Genomic DNA, 20,314 nt, shown 5'->3' with positions numbered 1-20,314 from the left:
GCTCCTCCATCTTCTCAGTCGTGTTCTCACACCACAGGCATCGCCTGGCTGTCGGTGCTGCATCACCTTTGGTAATTCCTTCACCACCGCCCCATCAGGGTCACAGAAGATGCATCTCAGTTTCCGCGTGTCTCCCGTGCAATCATGACTTCTTTTCGGTAATCCGAGGGAGAGTGCAGTGGAAAGCCAAAGGCCGAGGCTCCTGCTGCGCTGTCCTGAGCCGTGGGAGGACTCGCCCTCTGCCATCAATGATCACTTCATCTCCTTCCTTCTCCGACACTCCAGTTTGCAAGCGCCTCCATGGCCTGAAAGCACTGTTTCTCTCCCTTGCATGATGCGTTCATACAACCTCTTGACATGCGGCACATCCCACCCACCCCAGGATGCCTTCAGTAATCTTACAAGCACACCTTCCTCTGATGCTCCGTCTGACCGGCCACCTGACCCCAGTTATCCAAGTCGTTTGTGCAAATCCTTAGCATGCCTGCATGTGTGTATGACTGTGTATAGGAAAGCATGCCTAATGATGCTGCGTGTGACCTGACTTGCATGCATTCCATTCAGCAGTATTAGTGCTGGCGTACATGTTCATGGTGTCTATCCTGGCTTCAATCTTAACCCTGAAGGTCAAGGTCTTTGTGTCCTCCCCCTTCCTCCTGCCATTGCTTTGGTTGATCTCCACCCAGGGTGAGTGGGGTAATGAAGCCAGCCGATGGAGATGCCCCGGGCAGCCCATGCGTTAAGCCCACTGATCCCTCCTGAGACCCGTCCAGAGTCACTGTGACTTTCCACTGTGTTCTGAGCCTCAGCCACCACAGCACCTTTGGCTAAATGAGAACTGGTCCAAGAAGAGACAAGCAGTTGACAGACCAGAGTCCTCCCAGGGAGGAGTCCCTTTAGGCTGCTCCAAATCATACCTAGGAATCATGATCAGAAACATGGCATCCATTTTCATGTTTCTCCATCTTTATTCCTAAATCTGTGCTCCTTTTATAGAATCTTCCCAGTTTTAGTGCTCAGATGCTTCTCTTAATGGGCCTCCCAGGTAGCTCGGTGGTTAAGAATCTGGTTGCCAATGCAGGAGACTTGGGAGACACAGGTTTGATCCCTGGGTCAGGAAAATCCCTGGAGTAGGAAATGGCAACCCACTCCAGTTTTGTTGTCTGAAGAATTCCGTAGACAGAGGAGCCTGGCAGGCTACAGTCCATGGGGTCGCAAAGAGTCAGACATGACTGAGCATGCATGCGTGCACTTCTCTTAATATAGACCTACCAGGTTGTCCCTCTAGTCTAGATGCTTCTATCACAGATTTCACTGTGTATCTGGTAACATCCAGTCAAGCTTCTCCTGCAAATTAAATTTACTGGGCCAGATGCCCAAACAGAACTTGATTTTATTTCCATCCCTGCATCCAGCCAGACTCTTGAAATGTCAACTCTTTAAGTCATGGAGAAAGTACAAACTTTTCCCCAGGTGCTGGCTGCATTTAGAATAGATATGGTCCCCCTTCCACCAAATCCCCCCTTTGAAAATTTTTTCTGATCTCAGAGAGCCATATTTTTCCAACCTGCTGACAACATCTTTTCCTCTTCTCTAAAAACCTATTGTTTCCTTTATCATATTCAGATGTTTCACTCTTTCAAGATTTCTTGTTTATTTGTCATTGGCCCCCAACACTCTCCTCTGTCTCTTTCCTTCTTCCTTACCCAAATATCTTTCTTGGCTAAGCTAACATCAAGGGGAGATAAGGGAAAGGGCTTCTCAATGCCTAAAAATCTTAGCAGTGTGCTACACCTGGATAGACACCTATACACACACTCACGGTTACAGGCCATACCTCCTGCCAGCCTAACACAACTTACAGATGCTCTAATGAATTCACATTAAATAAGCAGAAATAGTGTTCCGGCGTGCCTTTTCCCCTGAGAGTAGTGTCTCCTTATTTCTATATTCCCAATCTCCCTGATTCTTGTTTAACTGCATTTCTTTTCCTCCTACTATCATATGAATTCACAAAAGCCATGTAGAGAGCAAGATTTGGTTCCCAAGCCGGAACCACCCCCTCCCCCGCATCAAGGACCTGCCAGATACTTTCTTGTGCCTCCAAAGGCTTACTGTGTCACAGAGCTAGACTGTCTTCAGCTTCCAGAAACAGAAGCCCACTTGTCACCAAGTTAAGAAAGCTGTAATTAAAAGGAAACGTTATAGAGTTCAGCTGTTCTGTGTTTAAACAGCCCATTGCACAGCATGTTCCTTTCCTGCGCTAAAAGGGAGAGAAGACGAAAGGAACAAAGCTAACCCACAATCCTTTGTGGCTTTGTCGTGTATCTTCACACTTCTCAGGAGACTAGGATTTCAACCCGGCCCATCTTGATTTACATACTCTCTGATGTGCACGCAATCTGGTTCACAGTCCCTGTCTCTATCCCGCTGACAAATATTTGTAATGTAAAGACCACCGTTACTACATACTCCAAACGATTCCTCTTTACTTCCAGTCTGATGGGAGATACTACCACCCACTTTTCTAGCTTTTCCCCTGACTTAGACTAGGAAAACTGTTTTTCTGGTAGGCAGTAAGCACTTAACCTATCTCTGTTTATTTGCCTCACCTAATGCATAGAGAAGAGAAAAGTTGTTCTTTGAAAATAATCCCCTGATGGCATAAGGTGGCATGTGGGTCCAGCTCAGCTGAAACACATTTCTGTGTTGCAGGAGCATGAAGACAGCCTGGGCCCTTAGTCTGTCATTGCTTCCTGGGGAATCTGGCTTCTTGACTGCTTCTGTCTTGCAAGCTTAGACCTGTAACCCCTGATGGGGCCATCCCCTATTACGGTTCCATCAAGTGTGTGTGTGCTCAGTCATGTCCCGGCTCTTCGCAACCCCATGGACTGTAGCCCGCCAGGCTCCTCTGCCCATGGGATTTCTCAGGCAAAAATACTGGAGTGGGTTGCCATTTCCTCCTCCAGGGAATCTTCCCGACCCAGGGATTGATCCTGTGTCTCCTGCATTGGCAGGTGGATCCTTTACTACTGAGCCACCAGGGAAGCCCCAGGGTTCCATCAAGTAGGCAAGTTAAACTCTTTGATGGCACCCTGACTAGCATTAACCTCTCTGGGTCTTCTCTAACTCAATGGCCACATTTCTTAATCACTGAACTCTCCCCTACCCCTCCCAAGAGGGCTGTCCCATTTCTAATACAGCTCTCCCTCCATCAGGGCGACACTTGGTCAGAGTCATCAACAACATCATTTCTTCTCACTGGATCCCCAACAAGCCTCTCTTTTCTCCATAGCAGCCATGTGGGCCATAGGAAAACACCTGAAGAAACTTTAGGAAAATAATAAAAATCTTAAAACTGCTTCAGATATTATTGTAAGAAAATGAATTTTAAACCAGATTCTAGAAGGGATTTTCCTTCCTACCACTGTTTCTAACCTCCAGCCTGCTTCTCCTGCCTCGCATGTAAATATCCGTTTTAGCCCTGTACTGTGCTTTCTTCCTTCCAAGGCAGACAGTTATTCACGATCAAATCGCAGAAATAGTGTGTAGTATTTTCCCTCAAGTTTGGTGTGCACGCTGAACTTGAATGAACAGCTTGCAAACAACTCCTATGGGAGTTCACTGAGATTCTGCGGCTCAGTGTTTGGGAAGCTTCTCCCATAGCTCCTCCCTCTTGATTGATTTTGAAATTTTGATTGGTAGTTTTACCATTGCGAGTAGGGTGGATTGGAATCAGAGCTAGGGGAGGGGTCTGGAAGCTTTTCTAAAGGGAAAGCTGTGAGATAGTCACCCCTGGGTCTCGTAACCCAGAGAGATGGGTGATTCTTTAAAGGAAAACTTAACTGGTTTATGGCCCAACACCCTGCTGCCCACACATTCCAGCAGTAGCTGCTGGCTCCAAGTATTTTCATTCCCATCCCATTTTTTGAAGCTTTTTCGGGACCCTCCGACTTTTGATGTTAACTTTAGAATCCAGTAGAGATGCAACACACCCCTCGTGGCTCTCTGTTTACTCCTTTGCACCTGTCTTGACCGAAAATGGTCAAAGAGAAACGTCCCGACATGAATTCTGTTATGTGGGCTGTTCACAACCTCGCTTACGACCATCTCTGCCGCACGCCCCTGCAGCAACGCTCAGGCTGTGACTTCTCTTAACCCCCACGTTGTTGATCAGCCCAGCTGGCGGTGTCTCCCCCTCCCCACCCTGTGCTGAGCCCAGCGCTGCCACCCCAGCACACTCTGGCTTTGCATGTTCTTACTGGCTCTGAGGAAGCACGTCTTCTTTAAATGGGCACTGCTAGTGAAAGCAGACTCATTCCGTCTAATAGGCTCATGCCAGATGAATTGGACTTGGGATCCAATGAAATGCAATCACCTTTCAGGCTAGAAGGGAGCCTGAGAAATGAGGCCTGAGGGAGAGAGACAGAGTCGTTCATGAAATGGGAGGCTTAAGTGGTAGGTTATGAAATTGCGGGAGGGTTGATGGTGAACTGCTGGTCTAGATTCTGTGTCCCTTGTCAGAAATTCATTGTAAAACTCAGGGACGATTTGAGAAACCTGGTTTTACATGAAATCTTGGTTTCACTAGGAGCAAAAGCCCTAGAAGTGAGCGTCAGAAGCTGCTAGCCTTATCGATGGATGGAGAGATACTCACAGGGTTTCTCCAGCTCACCGTGATCTGCTTTCTCCTTGCCCATCTCCCCTGCTCCTTTCAAGGTTTCTGGTCTAGAGTATTTGAAACAACAAAGGTGAATGGGGGAGATACAACACACACATGCACGCACACGCAGAAGGAGAGAGAACTGTAAAAAGTCACCCCCACATTGAGCAGCACTCCCTGTGCGCTGCTTAGTATTTGATAATAACCAAAATGGGAAAAAAATTTGAGAAAGAATAGACACATGTGTGTGTATAACTGAATCACTTTGCTGCACACCTGAAACTAACATAGCATTGTTAATCAATTACACTCCAATACAAAATGAAGTTTTTTAAACTACCATAAAAGTAATCAAAAATGTTTTTTGATACCAAAAAAAAGAATAATGCACACAATCTATATGCCATATGTAAAATATGGAATAACTTTTATGCCACTAAGCATAATGATGATGTATTTCTGCATAGGGAGGATCCCGAGGAAAATGTGGACCTTAGGCAGTGAGGGAAAGAGTATATAATCGTCCCACTGAAACTGGGAATCATTGCTTGCATATCCTCTAAATTTCATTTTTATTTGTCTTTGGAGCAAACCAAAGTTTTATCATTTGCAGAGCTTCCATTTTACGTTGACCTACAAATTTTCACCTTCTAAAATAACTGGCCCACTCTTAACCCCCACCCCCCAAAACCAAGGTCCTCAGGTTTAAAAAAGTAAAAATCTTGGTAAGGAGGCATTCTAAAGATGATTTTTTAATGTGATTTAAAATATGACTTAATACCCACCAGAAATAGCTTGAGAAGTTGCTTTCTCATCTTTCCTTCTATGCAGTCTGAGGTGATTTTTCATCTTTCTTTTGAAAGTTTCCATGGCAAAGTTTTTTTTCAGAATGTACCACTTGATAGCAAATGACTTTTCTTTGCTCATTAGGATGGTTATTCAAGACACTTGAATCAGCCATACATTTCATTTCATGTGGTTATCAACATGAAACATTCCCTTTGAAAAAGGCATGGTGACCTAAGGCTTGCTTCTCTTTCAGCCTAGATCTCCTCCCCTTTCTCTTTATCCCGTTCTTCAAAAGACATTTTTTTTTTTTTTCTGGAGTTAACATTTAGTATTTCTCAGTAAATCAATTAAATATATTAATTGGAAGATGAGTCTCTTTTTAAATGAAATTTTTGAAAAATATATCATCTCCAAGCAATTCTCTGGTACCCCATATCTTCATAGCTTTAATTAAATGTCAAGGGCAATTATGTTCTCTCTAGCAATTAAATAATCTTAAGTGTATATGGCAGCTGCAAGCAATAAGTATTTGAAATATATATGACCAGTTTTTTTTGTAAGTACACCACATTATTTATTTCATGTCATTATACATCAAATTCTAGTAATTCACATAAAATTCTTCTTCCCCTTAACTCATCTGCCCATTTCTAATTGTAATATCATAGAAATTGTATATAACATTGTTCATTGATCAGCAAAATGAAATGCAGAAAACAGAAGCCAAGATTACCTTTCTAAAATATGAAATTCAGTAAACACATTGCCCTATGTGCTATAGTTAAATAAAATTACTGCCCAGGAACAAAATTAATTGACATAGTGAAATTTCAAGCTAGAGTAAATAGAGCTTGTGAATGTAGACTGATACTTACTTAAAATTGTTCCAGCATTTCTAGCAGTATCTTCTCTCCCCCTTAAAAAAGATCTTTCATTTCGAAAAAGATCATAAACCACACTTTGATTCTCAGAGATGAAAACATCTACAGTAATTTCAACAAAGTCTATATTGTCTTAAGCACATTAGTCATAGATTATGGATTATACCTGGTCCAGTGGTAGAAAGTAAATTTTCCTAAACTTTCATATGAAATGTTTTATCAGTTGTTCCATAGGTGATGTTTCCCTCTCATTCTTTCCAGATTTCATTTTGTAAATCTCCTGCAAACTTTCTACTTTGGGCAGAGAAAGATAATTCACACTGTCAAGATGGCAAAAAAAAAAATTTTTTTTTCTATAAATACCCCAACTTACAGATAGAGAATTTTTAATATGAAATCCAATTTTGTTGCTTTTCCTTATTTTCTAGTATTTATAACTTCATTTCTGACATCAAATTGAGGGAATCTGAACTCTAAAAACCACATGTTTACCATCAATCCTGGTACAGATTTCAAAGTGCCTACTCATTTTTGTTAATAATGATTGGACTGTTTGTGTACTTAGAATGTAATCTACTTTGGAAAAGTAAAAGGTCTACAAATTCCTAGCTCATAAGCCACAAGGGGTTGAATGGGACTTTACCTTTCTAAATATTTTATGGGGTCAATTTATGTGCTGAGGGGATTTTTGGCAATACATTTTTTTTTGTGGCATTTGTTATGCACTGTAGAGGCTGTGTTTTGAAATATGAGTTAAGTTAGAAGATAAAGGGTTCATTTAAGAAGTACAAATTGAGCCACAGGGGTGCCTGTCCAGAAAAAGCGTTTCTGTTTATGCGCTCCCTTTAATACTGTGGGCTGCAGTACGTGTAATAACTTCTCAGATATGCTAATTTCATGTTGTTTCTGTGAACTCGTCAGGGGGCAACTTTGACAGCTCTTTTGATGCAGAGAAGGGTGTTGGGACCATTGTCATTGCAAAACCTTTGGATGCAGAGCAGAGGTCCATCTATAACATGAGTGTGGAGGTCACCGACGGGACAAATGTTGCTGTCACTCAGGTAAGACGTCAACTTATTAAACAGTGAAAATGCTGAGAAATCTGCTAAAGTTAGAGATGCAAGCAACTAAAATATATGTTGAAGTAGTAAATTATGTCCATGGATTTTTAGTGTCTAAAAAAAAAGAAACAATTTGCAAGAACAACCTAGACAAAGGATTCTATCAACAGTACAGTTAAATCCTCCTACATACAAATGAGTTCCATTCCGAGAGCATATTCATAAGTCCAATTTGTTTGTAAGTTCAACAAAGCTAACCTAGGTACCCAACTAACACGATCGGCTATGGTGTGTGTTAGTCACTCAGTCGTGCCTAACTCTTGGCAACCCCATGAACTGTAGCGCACCAGGCTCCTCTGTCTGTGGAATTCTCCAGGCAAAAAGACTGGAGTTGGTTGCCAATTCCTTCTCCAGGGGAACTTCCTGACCCAGGAATTGAACCTGGATCTCTCTCATTGCAGGCAGAATCTTTACCACCTGAGCCATCAAGAAATCCCTATATAGTACTATGCTGTTTGTAATACTTTTCACACAAGTAATATGTAAAAAACAAACATAAAAAATAAGATATTTTTGACCTTACAGTACAATACCTTGAAAGGCACAGTAGTACAATACAACAGTTGGCATACAGGGGGCATTTGCATCTTCAAAAGTTTGCAACTTGAAAATTCATATGTAGGGGGCTTACTGTGTTATATAACTGAGCTGCCTCTTTCAAAAAATTATGACTATTTACACATAAATGGCGGAGAAGGCAATGGCACCCCACTCCAGTACTCTTGCTTGGAAAATCCCATGGATGGAGGAGCCTGCTAGGCTGCAATCCACGGGGTCGATAAGAGTCGGACACGACTGAGCAACTTCACTTTCACTTTTCACTTTTCACTTTCATGCATTGGAGAAGGAAATGGCAGCCCACTCCAGTGTTCTTGCCTGGAGAATCCCAGGGACGATGGAGCCTGGTGGGCTGCCATCTATGGGGTCCCACAGAGTTGGAAACAACTGAAGTGACAGCATAGCATAGCATACATAAATGGGCTTCCCTGGCGGCTCTGTCTGTAAAGAATCTGCCTGCTTACCCAGGTTTGATCCCTGAGTCGGAAAGATCCCCTGGAGAAAGGAATGGCAACCCACTCCAGTATTCCTGCCTGAAGAATCCCATGGACAGAGGAGCCTGGCAGGCTAGTCAGTGGGTCTGCACAGAGTTGGACATGACTGAGCAAGTGACGCACAGGTGCATGAAAGAGTTATGTGTGTTTGTTTCCTGATCATTTACTGCAAGATTTATCGGTTTGACCACAAAAGGAGCTTTCCTTGAATTTGCAAAGAAAAGGACATCTAGCATGGAGTTAACACACCGTGATATTCTTCACCTCTTCATGTTTTAGTCACAGAAGGTTAAAGTTGGAAAATCCCTGAATCCAAATTCATTTTACAAACTAAGAAAAGTAATATGTCCAAGGTCACACAGCCCTGACCTCGCTCCCTGTTCCAGCCCCTCTGCCAGCGGGTCTTTGTCCTCCCTGCCTGGTAGAAGCTCTGGCTGGGGAGGCAGGGCTGTTAAACCCAGCGAAGCCTGGCCCGTTCCCAGCAGTCCTGTGTGATCCTGACATGCGCCAGGGTTGCTGACTGTCACTTACACTCTGCCACCTGAGTGCTTATGGAAGGCCACTGAGAGCAGGGAAAAGGACAAGAATCCCTGGGTGAGACTCACACTGTGTTAGATACCAGTATGAAGCAGATTTACCCTAAAGCTGGGTTTGGTTTTTCTTGTGTTTTATATTTTAGTACCAGAGACCCTCGGCCGGCCCTGGCAGAGAATGGGCGCACACACGTAGCCCGTAACCCCTCCTGTCCTCTTTGCATCTCTCTCGTGTCCCCATGACCCCAGAAACAATCACTAACTGATTGAGGTTTGTTTTTTGTTTTTCCCTCATGAGCCCAGGTGCAGCCTCAACACGATGCTTCAGGTGGTGCAGATGAAATGTTTGCCAACCCTGAAGTCAGCTTATTGGTTTCTTAAGCTGATTTAAAATATGATGTAAGCTTTGGTAACAACGTGGTTTTTAAAAGGGGCGAGTTTTTAAAAAGTGTTTCATGTGCTTGTCTAGCCAACTATCTCTGAATTTGAAGCTGTTTCAAAAACATGATGAGATTCTTTCCTTTGGGTCTATTTGTAATTGTCAAGTGGTGAAGTTTGAATGAAGCAGTAGGGTGGGTTTTGTTGTTGTTCAGTCGCTCAGTTGTGTCCAACTCTTTGCAATCCCATGGACCACAGCACTCCAGTTAGCACTCCCCTGTCCTTCACTCTCTTCCCGAGTTTGCTCAAATTCACATCTAATGATTCAGTGACGCTGTCTAACCATCTCATCTTCTGCCGGTCGGTTTTAGTACAACGCTTTTCCTTTTCTTCATTCCAATAAACTGAAACCCAAAAGGGGGACGTGATAGGCACTGATAAGGCAGCCAGTGCATATCAACTCCAGATCCTTCCACCAGTGCTCTTTCCTAAGGTAAACCCAAGACCCTGTTTGTCCAAGAGAATCCCCTTTATACCTATTGCACTAATGCAATCGTCAACAGCACCCAGTTCACACTCAAAGTGGTCCCAGTTGGAATAATAAACTATGCAGTCACCCTACCTAAACCCAGACTGCTTCAGAGGATCTTCAAAAGATAGTGAGAACCGAAAGGGGCCCAGGATTGAGATCCTGCAGGAATCACACACTCTAAGGACTAATTAACAACCCACGTGTAGTATTGCTAAGTCTTTAGTGCTAATTCACTTTAAATGAGAATTTAGAGTTTTTAAATTAGACATGGCTAACCATGTCTTAGCATATCCAACTTCAACTCCTTAGCACCACTTAAAAACATAAGATGTATTTGAATAAAATACAAATAAAGCGTGGAACCCTATTCATTACATACTTGTCTTTAGAGTTTTGTAACGGTTGAATTAAATGGTGATTCATTGTGCCCAGAATGTTATAGATACATGTTAAATATTTCACAACGAATTAATGAATAGTAGATGTTACATTTTCAATAGGGTCTGAGTGGCAGGTATGCTGGATATCCAGAGAACACAACTGATTCATGTTAACCTAAAAAAGTTAGCTAGAAACTTTTATTTCAGAATTTCAGTAGGACCAAATGGTAAATCATTCAGTAGCATCTACTCCATGAATATTTCTTGAGTTCATGCCATGTGTAGGGAGCTTACTACATGCCTGAAGTCAGAGTGCTTCAGAGTTTTAAATCGAGACGACTGATGTGCACCTATTTTTTAAAAAATTAATTGAGAGAATGTGTTACAAGCCTTTGAATGGGCACATTGTTCACATCCTGCTTTCGTTGATCTTACTTCAGACCAGTATACAGTTGACTTGTCTCTAGGGCAGTTCCCTGGTGGTTCAGACGGTAAAGGATCCGCCTGCAATGCGGGAGACCCGGGTTTGATCCCTGAGTCAGGAAAATCTCCTGGAGAAGGGAATGGCAACCCACTCGAGTATCCTGGTCTGGAGAATTCCATGGACAGAGGAGCCTGGCGGGCTACAGTCCATGGGGTTGCAAAGAGTTGGACATGACTGAGTGATTTGTACTTTCAATTTTCACTAGGGCAGTTCAGAAATTAGAGCATTAGGGCAAACTTAGTGGTTCCCCTTGGCAAGGCCAAGCTCAGTAGGTTACTGAAGAGTATCAAGAGATTTTTCTTATCAAAAGTTTCCAAGTTACTCTGTGTCTCCAGGGCCGTGAGCTTCTTCTTTTAAAAAAAAAAAAAAAAATTATTTATTTATTTGGCCTCACCAGGTCTTAGTCGTGGCATACAAACTCTTGTTCTTTAGTTTTTTTTTTTTGAGGCATACGAACTCTTACCTGTGGCATGTGAGATCTTGTTCCCCAACTGGGGATTGAACCTGGGGCCCCTGCATTGGGAGCTTAGAGTCTTAACCACTGGCCCTCCAGGGAAGCCGTGGGCTTCTTAAGAAGTGAGAACAGTGTTCCAGGTACAGATTTGCGTGCCATCATTCTTACCATCAGAAAACCAGTCCTCTGTCTCTCCGTCTGTATTTGGGATGAAGACCTCTCCAGCCTCTGCCGTTCAGGCCTCTGCCCACCTGAGCCATGGCTCCTGGTGGTGCCTACAGGGGCAATTTCTGGCTTAGTCACAGCCCTCGATATCAAGGACGTTTTTACAAGAAGGATATCCGGGGAAAAGAAAAGCGTTCTAGATTTTTTTTAGCAACCGCTAATGCACACTCCAACCCATGACCCAAGGCAACTTAATGACTTACCATCAAACGGAGATTCTTCACCCCGTAACTAAAATGTCCTGTAGTCTGAAAACACCTGTTCAGTCTTCTTTAGGGAACTTTTCTCGACTTTGTTCCTTTGGAACCATAAAACATGGTATGACAAGGGCTTCAAATCAGCCATAAACAACCTGTTGAGTTTCACTTCACAAACGTCAAATAAATCAGAGCCTCAGGGACCTCTGTGTCTACATGAAAGCCCTCCCTTCTTCTGCGGTTTTGTCCTGTTCTCCCAGGATTCTTGTGCCTCAGAGCTACAATATCTGGTGACGAATAAACATCTTTTTCTCTCTGAGATTCTCCAGCACAAGTACAGAATGTAAAAAGGTGCTGTGGACTTCAAGTTATAAAGACTCAGATGTACTAAACAAAAGAACAAGCATCCTCTTTACAAAAACCTCCTGCCAAGATGGACAAGGGCCTCTGTATAAAAGAGGTGTTGATTTTATGTGTTAAGAAGTGCTGATATTATTGTGCTGTATATAATATAGCTTGTGTGCTCAGAAGCTCAGTCATGTCCAACTCTTCGTGACTCCATGGACTGTAGCTCGCCAGGCTCCTCTGTCCATGGGATTCTCCAGGCAAGAATACTAGGGTGGGGTGCCATTCCCTTCCCTTGTGGGATGGCTACCTTTGATGGTTCTTTAACAGTCTTTTCTTTGCCTATAACCAGCTACCATTTTTTAGTGCTGTCTGTATTCCAAAATTGTCCCAAGTTTTAAGAGCTAACTTCCAATTTCTACACATAAAAGATCATGGAATGGTAGCAAATAATTCATGACTGGCACCAGAAATAACCTTCATTGCTATAGACCAGAGCATGAATAATGATGAATGGAGAAATTTAAAACCTCCACCCTAGTTCCAGCTGTGTTCCCATCTGTCCCCACCCGCTCCCAGCTTCCACATCCAGCTGCCTCCAGCAAGTCCATGCAAACCAGAACCTAGTTGTCAGGATGTCCCTGGGGGTCCAGTGGTTAAGACTTTGCCTTCCAATGCAACGGGTGCAGGTTATATCTCCAGTCAGGGGCTAAGCTCCTACATGCCTTGCAGCCAAAAAACAAAAGAGAAACAAAAAGGAATCAATATAATAACAAATTCGATAAAGATTTTTAAAATGGTCTACATTAAAAAAGAATCTAGTGCAAACAAACTAAACTCCCCAAGACAGCTTGTTGGAAACTATCCAACAGGTCCTGAAACTCATGAAAGTGTTGATAAATTTTGGTATGCTTGTACATATTTTCAGAGAGTAGCTCCTCAGTATTAATCAGGTTTTAAAATGGGTAGTTGCCCTAAAAATGGTTAAGGTAAATTAACTCTTCAACACTCTCATTACTGGGAAACTCCAGTTAAAATTTTCAATATGCAACCACCCAGACTTCCTAGGAAACGCCACATCGTGTGTGCAACCCCATGGACTATAGCACTCTGGGCTCCTCTGTTCATGGATTTTTTAGGCAAGAAATACTGGAGTGGTTTGCCATTTCCTCCTCCAGGGGATCCTCCCGACCCAGGAATCAAAACTGCATCTCCTGTGTCTCCTGCATTGACAGGTAGATTCTTCACCACTGAGCCACCAGTGAAGCACACATACCTGAGGGAGTTATTGGCTTTGTAATACCTTCGTAATACCTTCCTGCTCTGGTGATGGGGCTGGCTCTTGCCATACTATTTCAAAGCACTGTCATTCTGAGTTAAGAAAGAGAATGAGTTTGCTTACCAAAGCCCCGAATAGTGACAGCCTATGGTGAACAGTGTCGGATTCATGATCTTCGAAGAAGATGCACCTTTGGGACCAAGGGTCAGGCTTGATCACTCAAGAGCTTTTGTGTAGTAGAGTTTTATTAAAGTATAAAATGGCACAGAGAAAGCTTCTAACATAGACACCAGAAGGGGGATGGAGAGTGCCCCATCGCTAGTCTACGCTAGGGAGTTATATACTTTTTAATTAGTTATTACAGTAAATCAAAAGAGTGTCTCAAGGTTGTAAATATCGTACTAGATCCGCTCTTATAATTTACATTTTAAGATAAGAGGATTAGCCAGAAGGTTTTAAGGAAAGAGAAACTGTTCTTGAGCAGGATACATTGTTTTTATATAATCCTTAGTACAGAGTTTAAACTGAGTTATTTGTTGTGTAATCATCAGTTCTGGGCTTAAAGAAAAAGAATTATGAACATTTTATGTGACTAAGACTAAGGAACGTAGAGGAAAAAAAGACATTCGTCCTTTCCTCCTCCTTGAAAATTCCAGATCCCTGTCTCCTCCTGGAGAGCCCCAGACCCCTCTCGCCTCCTCAGGGACCCCGGACTTCTTATCAACCTGCCTAGGAATTGACTTTCTCAGTAGCAAATAGGAATTTAGCTTCCCTGAAGAATTTTTTTAAAAATAGAAACATTCTGTAAAAAAAAAAAGGTGGGGGTGGGGCGGGCGGCGGGTGCAGTATTCTTCAGTGTTATGGAAGTGTTCCCCACTTTGATGCCATGCCATGCCAGAGGTGAGCAGAGGTGTCTGGCCCGGCAGAGAATGATGAAAGGATTAGGAGAAGGGGGGCCTTCTGGCTGGTGGGAACATGAGGCATCACAGGAACACTGGCTGTTGTAAGAGGGGAAGGAGGAACATCAGGTGGAATGGAAGGCTTATAAAGAGCAGAACTAATGAGCTGCTGAGAAGGATGAGGTTGTCCATGCATACATGAGCACTACAGATCCATGTGAAGAGACATTCTATTCTTAGCACCCAGACTGTGGTCTCTACACACCATTTTCCATGGGAAGAAACCAGGATTCCTTGTAGAACTAGCTGATTCCAGGTCTGGGACAGAAGCCTCGGCATCTTATCCTGCCAGAAAAGGCTAGTGGAATATTGTTTGACAGTAACAAGAGACAATTCAAACTGCATTCTACTAAAGATGGAAATGTTTGAGCATCAAAAAGAATTATGACTACAATGGACAGAAACAAATGAAATAGATAAAACCTGTGTTTATACTATAATCAAAAACAAACAAACTCATTTAACTCTCACAGTGCCTCCATAAGGCAGGTACTATTTGCCGTGAACAGAATGTACCGCCATCCCACACCCAAGGTGCCTGTGCCCTCCCAGCCTTTAGAATTTGCAAATATGTCATTCCATGGCAAAGGCGGCCCTGCAGATGTGATTAAGGTTACAGATCTTAGCTTGTGAGACTCACCTAGATGACTCCGATGGATTCAGTCTAATCACATAAGCCCTTAGGCAGACGATCCTGTCCAGCTGAAGCTGGAAGCAATACAGCTAAATGAGAAACCAGAGATGTCCGAATGGGACAGGATTTGAAATATCATCACTAGTCTGAATAACTAGTCACTCATTCATGTCCAACTCTTTGTGATCCCATGGACTGTAGCCTACCAGGCTCCTCCATCCATAGAATTTTCCAGGCAAGAGGACTGGGGTGGGTTGCCATTTCCTTCTCCAGGGGATCTTCCCAACCCAGGGATCGAACCCAGGTCTCCCGCATTGTAGGCAGACGCTTTAACCTCTGAGCCACCAGGGAAGCCCCTGTCTGAATATGGAAGATGCAGCAGGCCAGGAAGGGAGGCAGCCTTTTGGATCCTGCTGAAAGCCAGCAGGGACGCAGGGACCGCAGGCCTTGAACCTCAAGAAATTGAGCGCAGCCAACAACCCAAGTGAACCTTCGAACTGGTTCATCCTCAGACCTTCCAGAAGGGGATACAGCTCTGAGGACCCCTTGATTTGGGGCTTGTGAGACTCAAATCCATACCATACCTCAACATCTGACCTGCAGAACTAGGAATAATACATGAGTATTGTTTTAAACTGACAAAACTGTGATGATTTATGTTGGAAATAGGAAAATAACCCCCTATTATCATCCCCATTTTACAGATAAGGAAACTGAAGCAAAACAGCTTTAAGTAACTTCAGTATATGAGGGTTCAGATATAGGTAGTTGGATTCCAGAACCTCTTCTGTGTTCTCAACCACTATACTGTGATGCCTCTCAACAGGAAGATGATGTCTTTGCTAATTATTCCAAGGCAGGAAGAGACACTCAATTGGCTCTGCTGTTATTAGGGGGGACACTTTTAAAGATGACTGCCTGGTAAACATGGCGCTACCTTTGGCCATTAGACTGTCTCATAGCCAGTCGTATATGCTAGGAAGACGGCAAAATACGTCAACCACCTCATAGCCCTGCTTTCCACCCACTGAGCTTACGGGCCACAGAGACACACATTAGCAAGGAAGAGAAAGGAGCAGTTCTTAACAGTTTTTTCCATGCATCTACCAAACACGTATGAACTGCTGTATCTTCATAGGGAAGTGAAGTGGTAGTCACACAGTGGTGTCCAACTCTCTGCAACCCCATGGACTGTAGCCCACCAGACTCCTCTGTCCATAGGATTCTCCAGGCAAGAACACTGGAGTGGGTTGCCATTATCTTCATAGTAGGTTTAAACAAATCTAGAGCCTGCCTTTGTATCTTCAATTTTCTTGAAGAGATCTCTAGTCTTTCCCATTCCATTTTTTTCCTCTATTTCTTTGCACTGATCACTGAGGAAGGCTTTCTTATCTCTCCTTGCTATTCTTTGGAACTCTACATTCAAATGGATATATCTTTCCTTTTCTCCTTTGCCTTTTGCTTCTCTTCTTTTCTCAGCTATTTTTAAGATCTCCTCAGACAACCGTTTTGCCTTTTTGGATTTCTTTTTCTTGGGGATGGTTTTGATCACTACCTCCTGTATGATGTTACAAACCTCCGTCCATGGTTCTTCAGGCACGGGATCTCATCCCTTGAGTCTATTTGTTACTTCCACTGTACAGTCGTAAGGGATTGATTTAGGTCATACCTTAATGGTCTAGTGGTTTTCCCTACTTTCTTCAATTTAAGTCTGAATTTTGCAATAAGGAGCTCATGATCTGAGCCACAGGCAACTCCTGGTCTTGTTTTTTCTGGCTGTATAGAGCTTCTCCATCTCGGCTGCAAAGAATATAATCGATCTAATTTCAGTATTAACGATCTGGTGATGACTATGTGTAGAGTCTTCTCTTGTGTTGTTGAAAGAGTGTGTTCACTATGACAGTGCATTCTCTTGTCAAGTCTGTTAGCCTTTGCCCTGCTTTATTCTGTACTCCAAGGCCAAACTTGCCTGTTACTGTGGGTATCTCTTGACTTCCTATTTTTGCATTCCAGTCCCCTATTATGAAACAGACATCTCTATTTGGTATTAGTTCTAGAAGGTCTCGTAGGTCTTCATAGAACCATTTAACTTCACCTTCTTCAGCATTCCCTGGTGGCTCAGATGGTAAAGTGTCTGCCTGTAATGCAGGAGATCTGGGTTTAATCCCTGGGTTGGGAAGATCCCCTGGAGAAGGAAATAGCAACCTACTCCAGTATCCTTGCCTAGAAAATTCCATGGATGGAGGAGCCTGGTGGGCTTCAGTCCATGGGGTAGCAAAGAGTCGGACACAACTGAGTGACTTCACTTTCACTTTCTTTCTTTGGCATTACTGGTTGGAGCACAGACTTGGGTTACTGTGATATTGAATGGTTTGCCTTGGAAATGAACAGAGATCATTCTGTTGTTTTTGAGAGTGCACCCAAGTACTGCATTTTGAACTCTTGTTGACTCTGAGAGCTACTCCATTTCTTCTAAGGGATTCTTGCCCACAGTAGTAGATATAATGGTCATCTGAATTAAATTCACCCATTCCAGTCCATTTTAGTTCACTGATTCCTAAAATGTCGATGTTCACTTGTCATCTCCTGTTTGACCACTTTCAATTTATCTTCATTCATGGACCTAACATTCCAGGTTCCTATGCAATATTGTTCTTTACAGCATCAGACTTTACTTCCATCACAAGTCACTTCCACAACTGGGCATTGTTTTCTCTTTGGCTCAGCCTTTTTATTCTTTCTGGAGCTGTTTCTCCACTCCTCTCCAATATATTGGGCACCTACTGACCTGGGGAGCTCATCTTTCAGTGTCATCTTTTTGCCTTTTCATACTGTTCTTGGCGTTCTCAAAGCAAGAATACTGAAGTGGTTTGCCATTGCCTTCTCCAGTGAACCACATTTTGTCAGAACTCTCTACCACGCCCATGCATCTTCGGTGGCCCTACACGGCATGGCTCGTAGTTTCATTGAGTTAGAAAAGGCTGTGATCCAAGTATTGTTTGGTTAGTTTTCTGTAACTGTGGTTTTCATTCTGTCTGCCCTCTGGTAGAAAAGGATAAGAGGCTTGTGAAAGCTTTCTGATGTGAGGGACTGGCTGTAGGGGAATCTGAGTCTTGCTCTGATGGGCAGGGCCATGCTCAGTAAATTTTTAATCCAATTTTCTGTTGATAGGTGGGGCTATGTTCCCTACCTGTAGTTTGGCCTGAGGGGTAATGGCAGGAATAGTCACCTCCTTCAAAAGGACTTACACCAGGACTGTTGTATTCAGTGCCCCTGACCCCACCCCAGGCCACTGTCAACCCACGCCTTTACTAGAGATTCCTGGACACTCACAGGCAAGTCTGGCTTAGTCTCTTGTGGGGCACAATAAAGGACAGAAATGATATGGACCTAACAGAAGCAGAAGATATTAAGAAGAGGTGGCAACAATACACAGAAGATCAACAATACACACAAAAAATCTTAATGACCCAGATAACCATGATAGTGTGATCACTCACCTAGAGCCAAACATCCTGGAATGTGAAGTCAAGGGGGCCTTGCTGCTGCTGCTGCTGCTGCTAAGTCGCTTCAGTTGTGTCCAATTCTGTGCGACCCCATAGACGGCAGCCCACCAGGCTCCCCCGTCCCTGGGATTCTCCAGAAAAGAACACTGGAGAGGGTTGCCATTTCCTTCTCCAATGCATGAAAGTGAAAAGTCAAAGTGAAGTCACTCAGTCGTGTCCGACTCTTAGTGACCCCATGGACTGCAGCCCACCAGGCTCTTCCGTCCATGGGATTTTCCAGGCAAGAGTACTGGAGTAGGGTGCCATTGCCTTCTCCACAAGGGGACCTTAGGTAGCATCATTACAAACAAAGCTAGTGGAGGTGATGAAATTGCAGCTACTGCTGCTGCTGCTAAGTAGCATCAGTCATGTCCAACTCTATGCTACCCGATAGACAGCAGCCCACCAGGCTCCTCCGTCCCTGGGATTCTCCAGGCAAGAATACTGGAGTGGGTTGCCATTTCCTTCTCCAGTGCATGAAAGTGAAAAGTCAAAGTGAAGTTGCTCAGTCGTGTCTGACTCTTCATGACCCCATGGACTGTATCCCACCAGGCTCCTCCATTCATGGGATTCTCCAGGCAAGAGTACTAGAGTGGGTTGCCATTGCCTTCTCCAAAATTCCAGCTGAACTATGTCAAATCCTAAAAGATGATGTTCTTAAAATGTTGCACTCACTATGCCAGCAAATTTGGAAACCTCAGCAGTGACCACAGGACTGGAAAAGGTCAGTTTTCATTCCAGTTGCAAAGAAAAGCAATGCCAAAGAATGCTCAAACTACCACACAACTGCACTCATCTCACACACTAGCAAAGTAATGCTCAAAATTCTCCAAGCCAGGCTTCAACACTACATGAACCAAGAACTCCCAGATGTTCAAGCTGGATTTAAAAACGCAGAGGAACCAGAGATCAAATTGCCAACATCTGTTGGATCATAGAAAAAGCAAGAGAAATGCAGAAGAACATCTATTTCTGCTTCATTGACTATGCTAAAGCTTTTGTGTGGATCATAACAAACTGGAAAATTCTGTGGATCACAACAAACTGGAAAAGAGATGGGAATACCAGACCACCTGACCTGCCTCCTGAGAAGTCTGTACGCAGGTCAAGAAGCAACAGTTAGAACTGGACGTGGAAAAAAGACTGGTTCCAAATCAGAAAAGGAGTACATCAAGGCTGAATACTGTCACCCTGCTTATTTAACTTATATCCAGAGTACATCATGAGATATGCTGAACTGGATGAAGCACAAGCTAGAATCAAGATTGCCAGGAGAAATACCAATAACCTCAGATATGCAGATGACACCACCCTTATAGCAGAAAGCAAAGATGAACTAAAGAGCCTCTTGACGAAAGTGAAAGAGGAAACTGAAAAAACTGCATTAAAACTCAACATTCAGAAAACTAAAATCATGGCATCCAGTCCCATCACTTTATGGCAAATAGATGGGGAAACAGTGGAAACAGTGAGAGACTTTATTTTCTTGGGCTCCAGAATCACTGCAGATGGTGACTGCAGTCATGAGATTAAAAAATATTTGTTCCTTGAAGAAAAGCTATAACCAACCTAGACAGAATATTAAGAAACAGACATTACTTTGCCGACAAAGGTCTGTCTAGTCAAAACTATGTTTTTTCCAGTAGTTACATATGGATGTGAGAGTTGGACCATAAAGGAGGCTGAGCAGCAAAGAAATGATGCTTTTGAACTGTGGTGTTGGAGAAGACTCTTGAGAGTCCCTTGGACTGCAAGGAGATCCAACCAGTCAATCCTAAAGGAAATCAGTCCTGAATAGTCATTGGAAGAACTGATGCTGAAGCTGAAACTCCAATACTTTGGCCACCTGATGCGAAGAACTGA

General features: G+C 43.3%; 1 protein-coding gene across 5 annotated transcripts in view; it reads left to right on the top strand.

The window, feature by feature from the left end:
* The window catches only part of FAT3 (FAT atypical cadherin 3), an 801,654-nt gene that overhangs the window by 635,389 nt on the left and 145,951 nt on the right, over nucleotides 1-20,314 (top strand). For all 5 annotated transcript variants that reach the window (XM_070782590.1, XM_070782589.1, XM_070782588.1 and 2 more), the window contains exon 7: nucleotides 7,255-7,394. In XM_070782590.1, coding sequence (XP_070638691.1) covers nucleotides 7,255-7,394 — 140 coding nt within the window. The remainder of the gene's footprint in view (nucleotides 1-7,254; nucleotides 7,395-20,314) is intronic.

This window comes from Bos indicus, chromosome 29 (genome assembly GCF_029378745.1).
Source record: "Bos indicus isolate NIAB-ARS_2022 breed Sahiwal x Tharparkar chromosome 29, NIAB-ARS_B.indTharparkar_mat_pri_1.0, whole genome shotgun sequence".
Taxonomy (NCBI): Eukaryota; Metazoa; Chordata; class Mammalia; order Artiodactyla; family Bovidae; genus Bos; species Bos indicus.
Note: the sequence above shows the minus strand (reverse complement) of the source record. Positions and strands in the feature narration are given on the sequence as shown.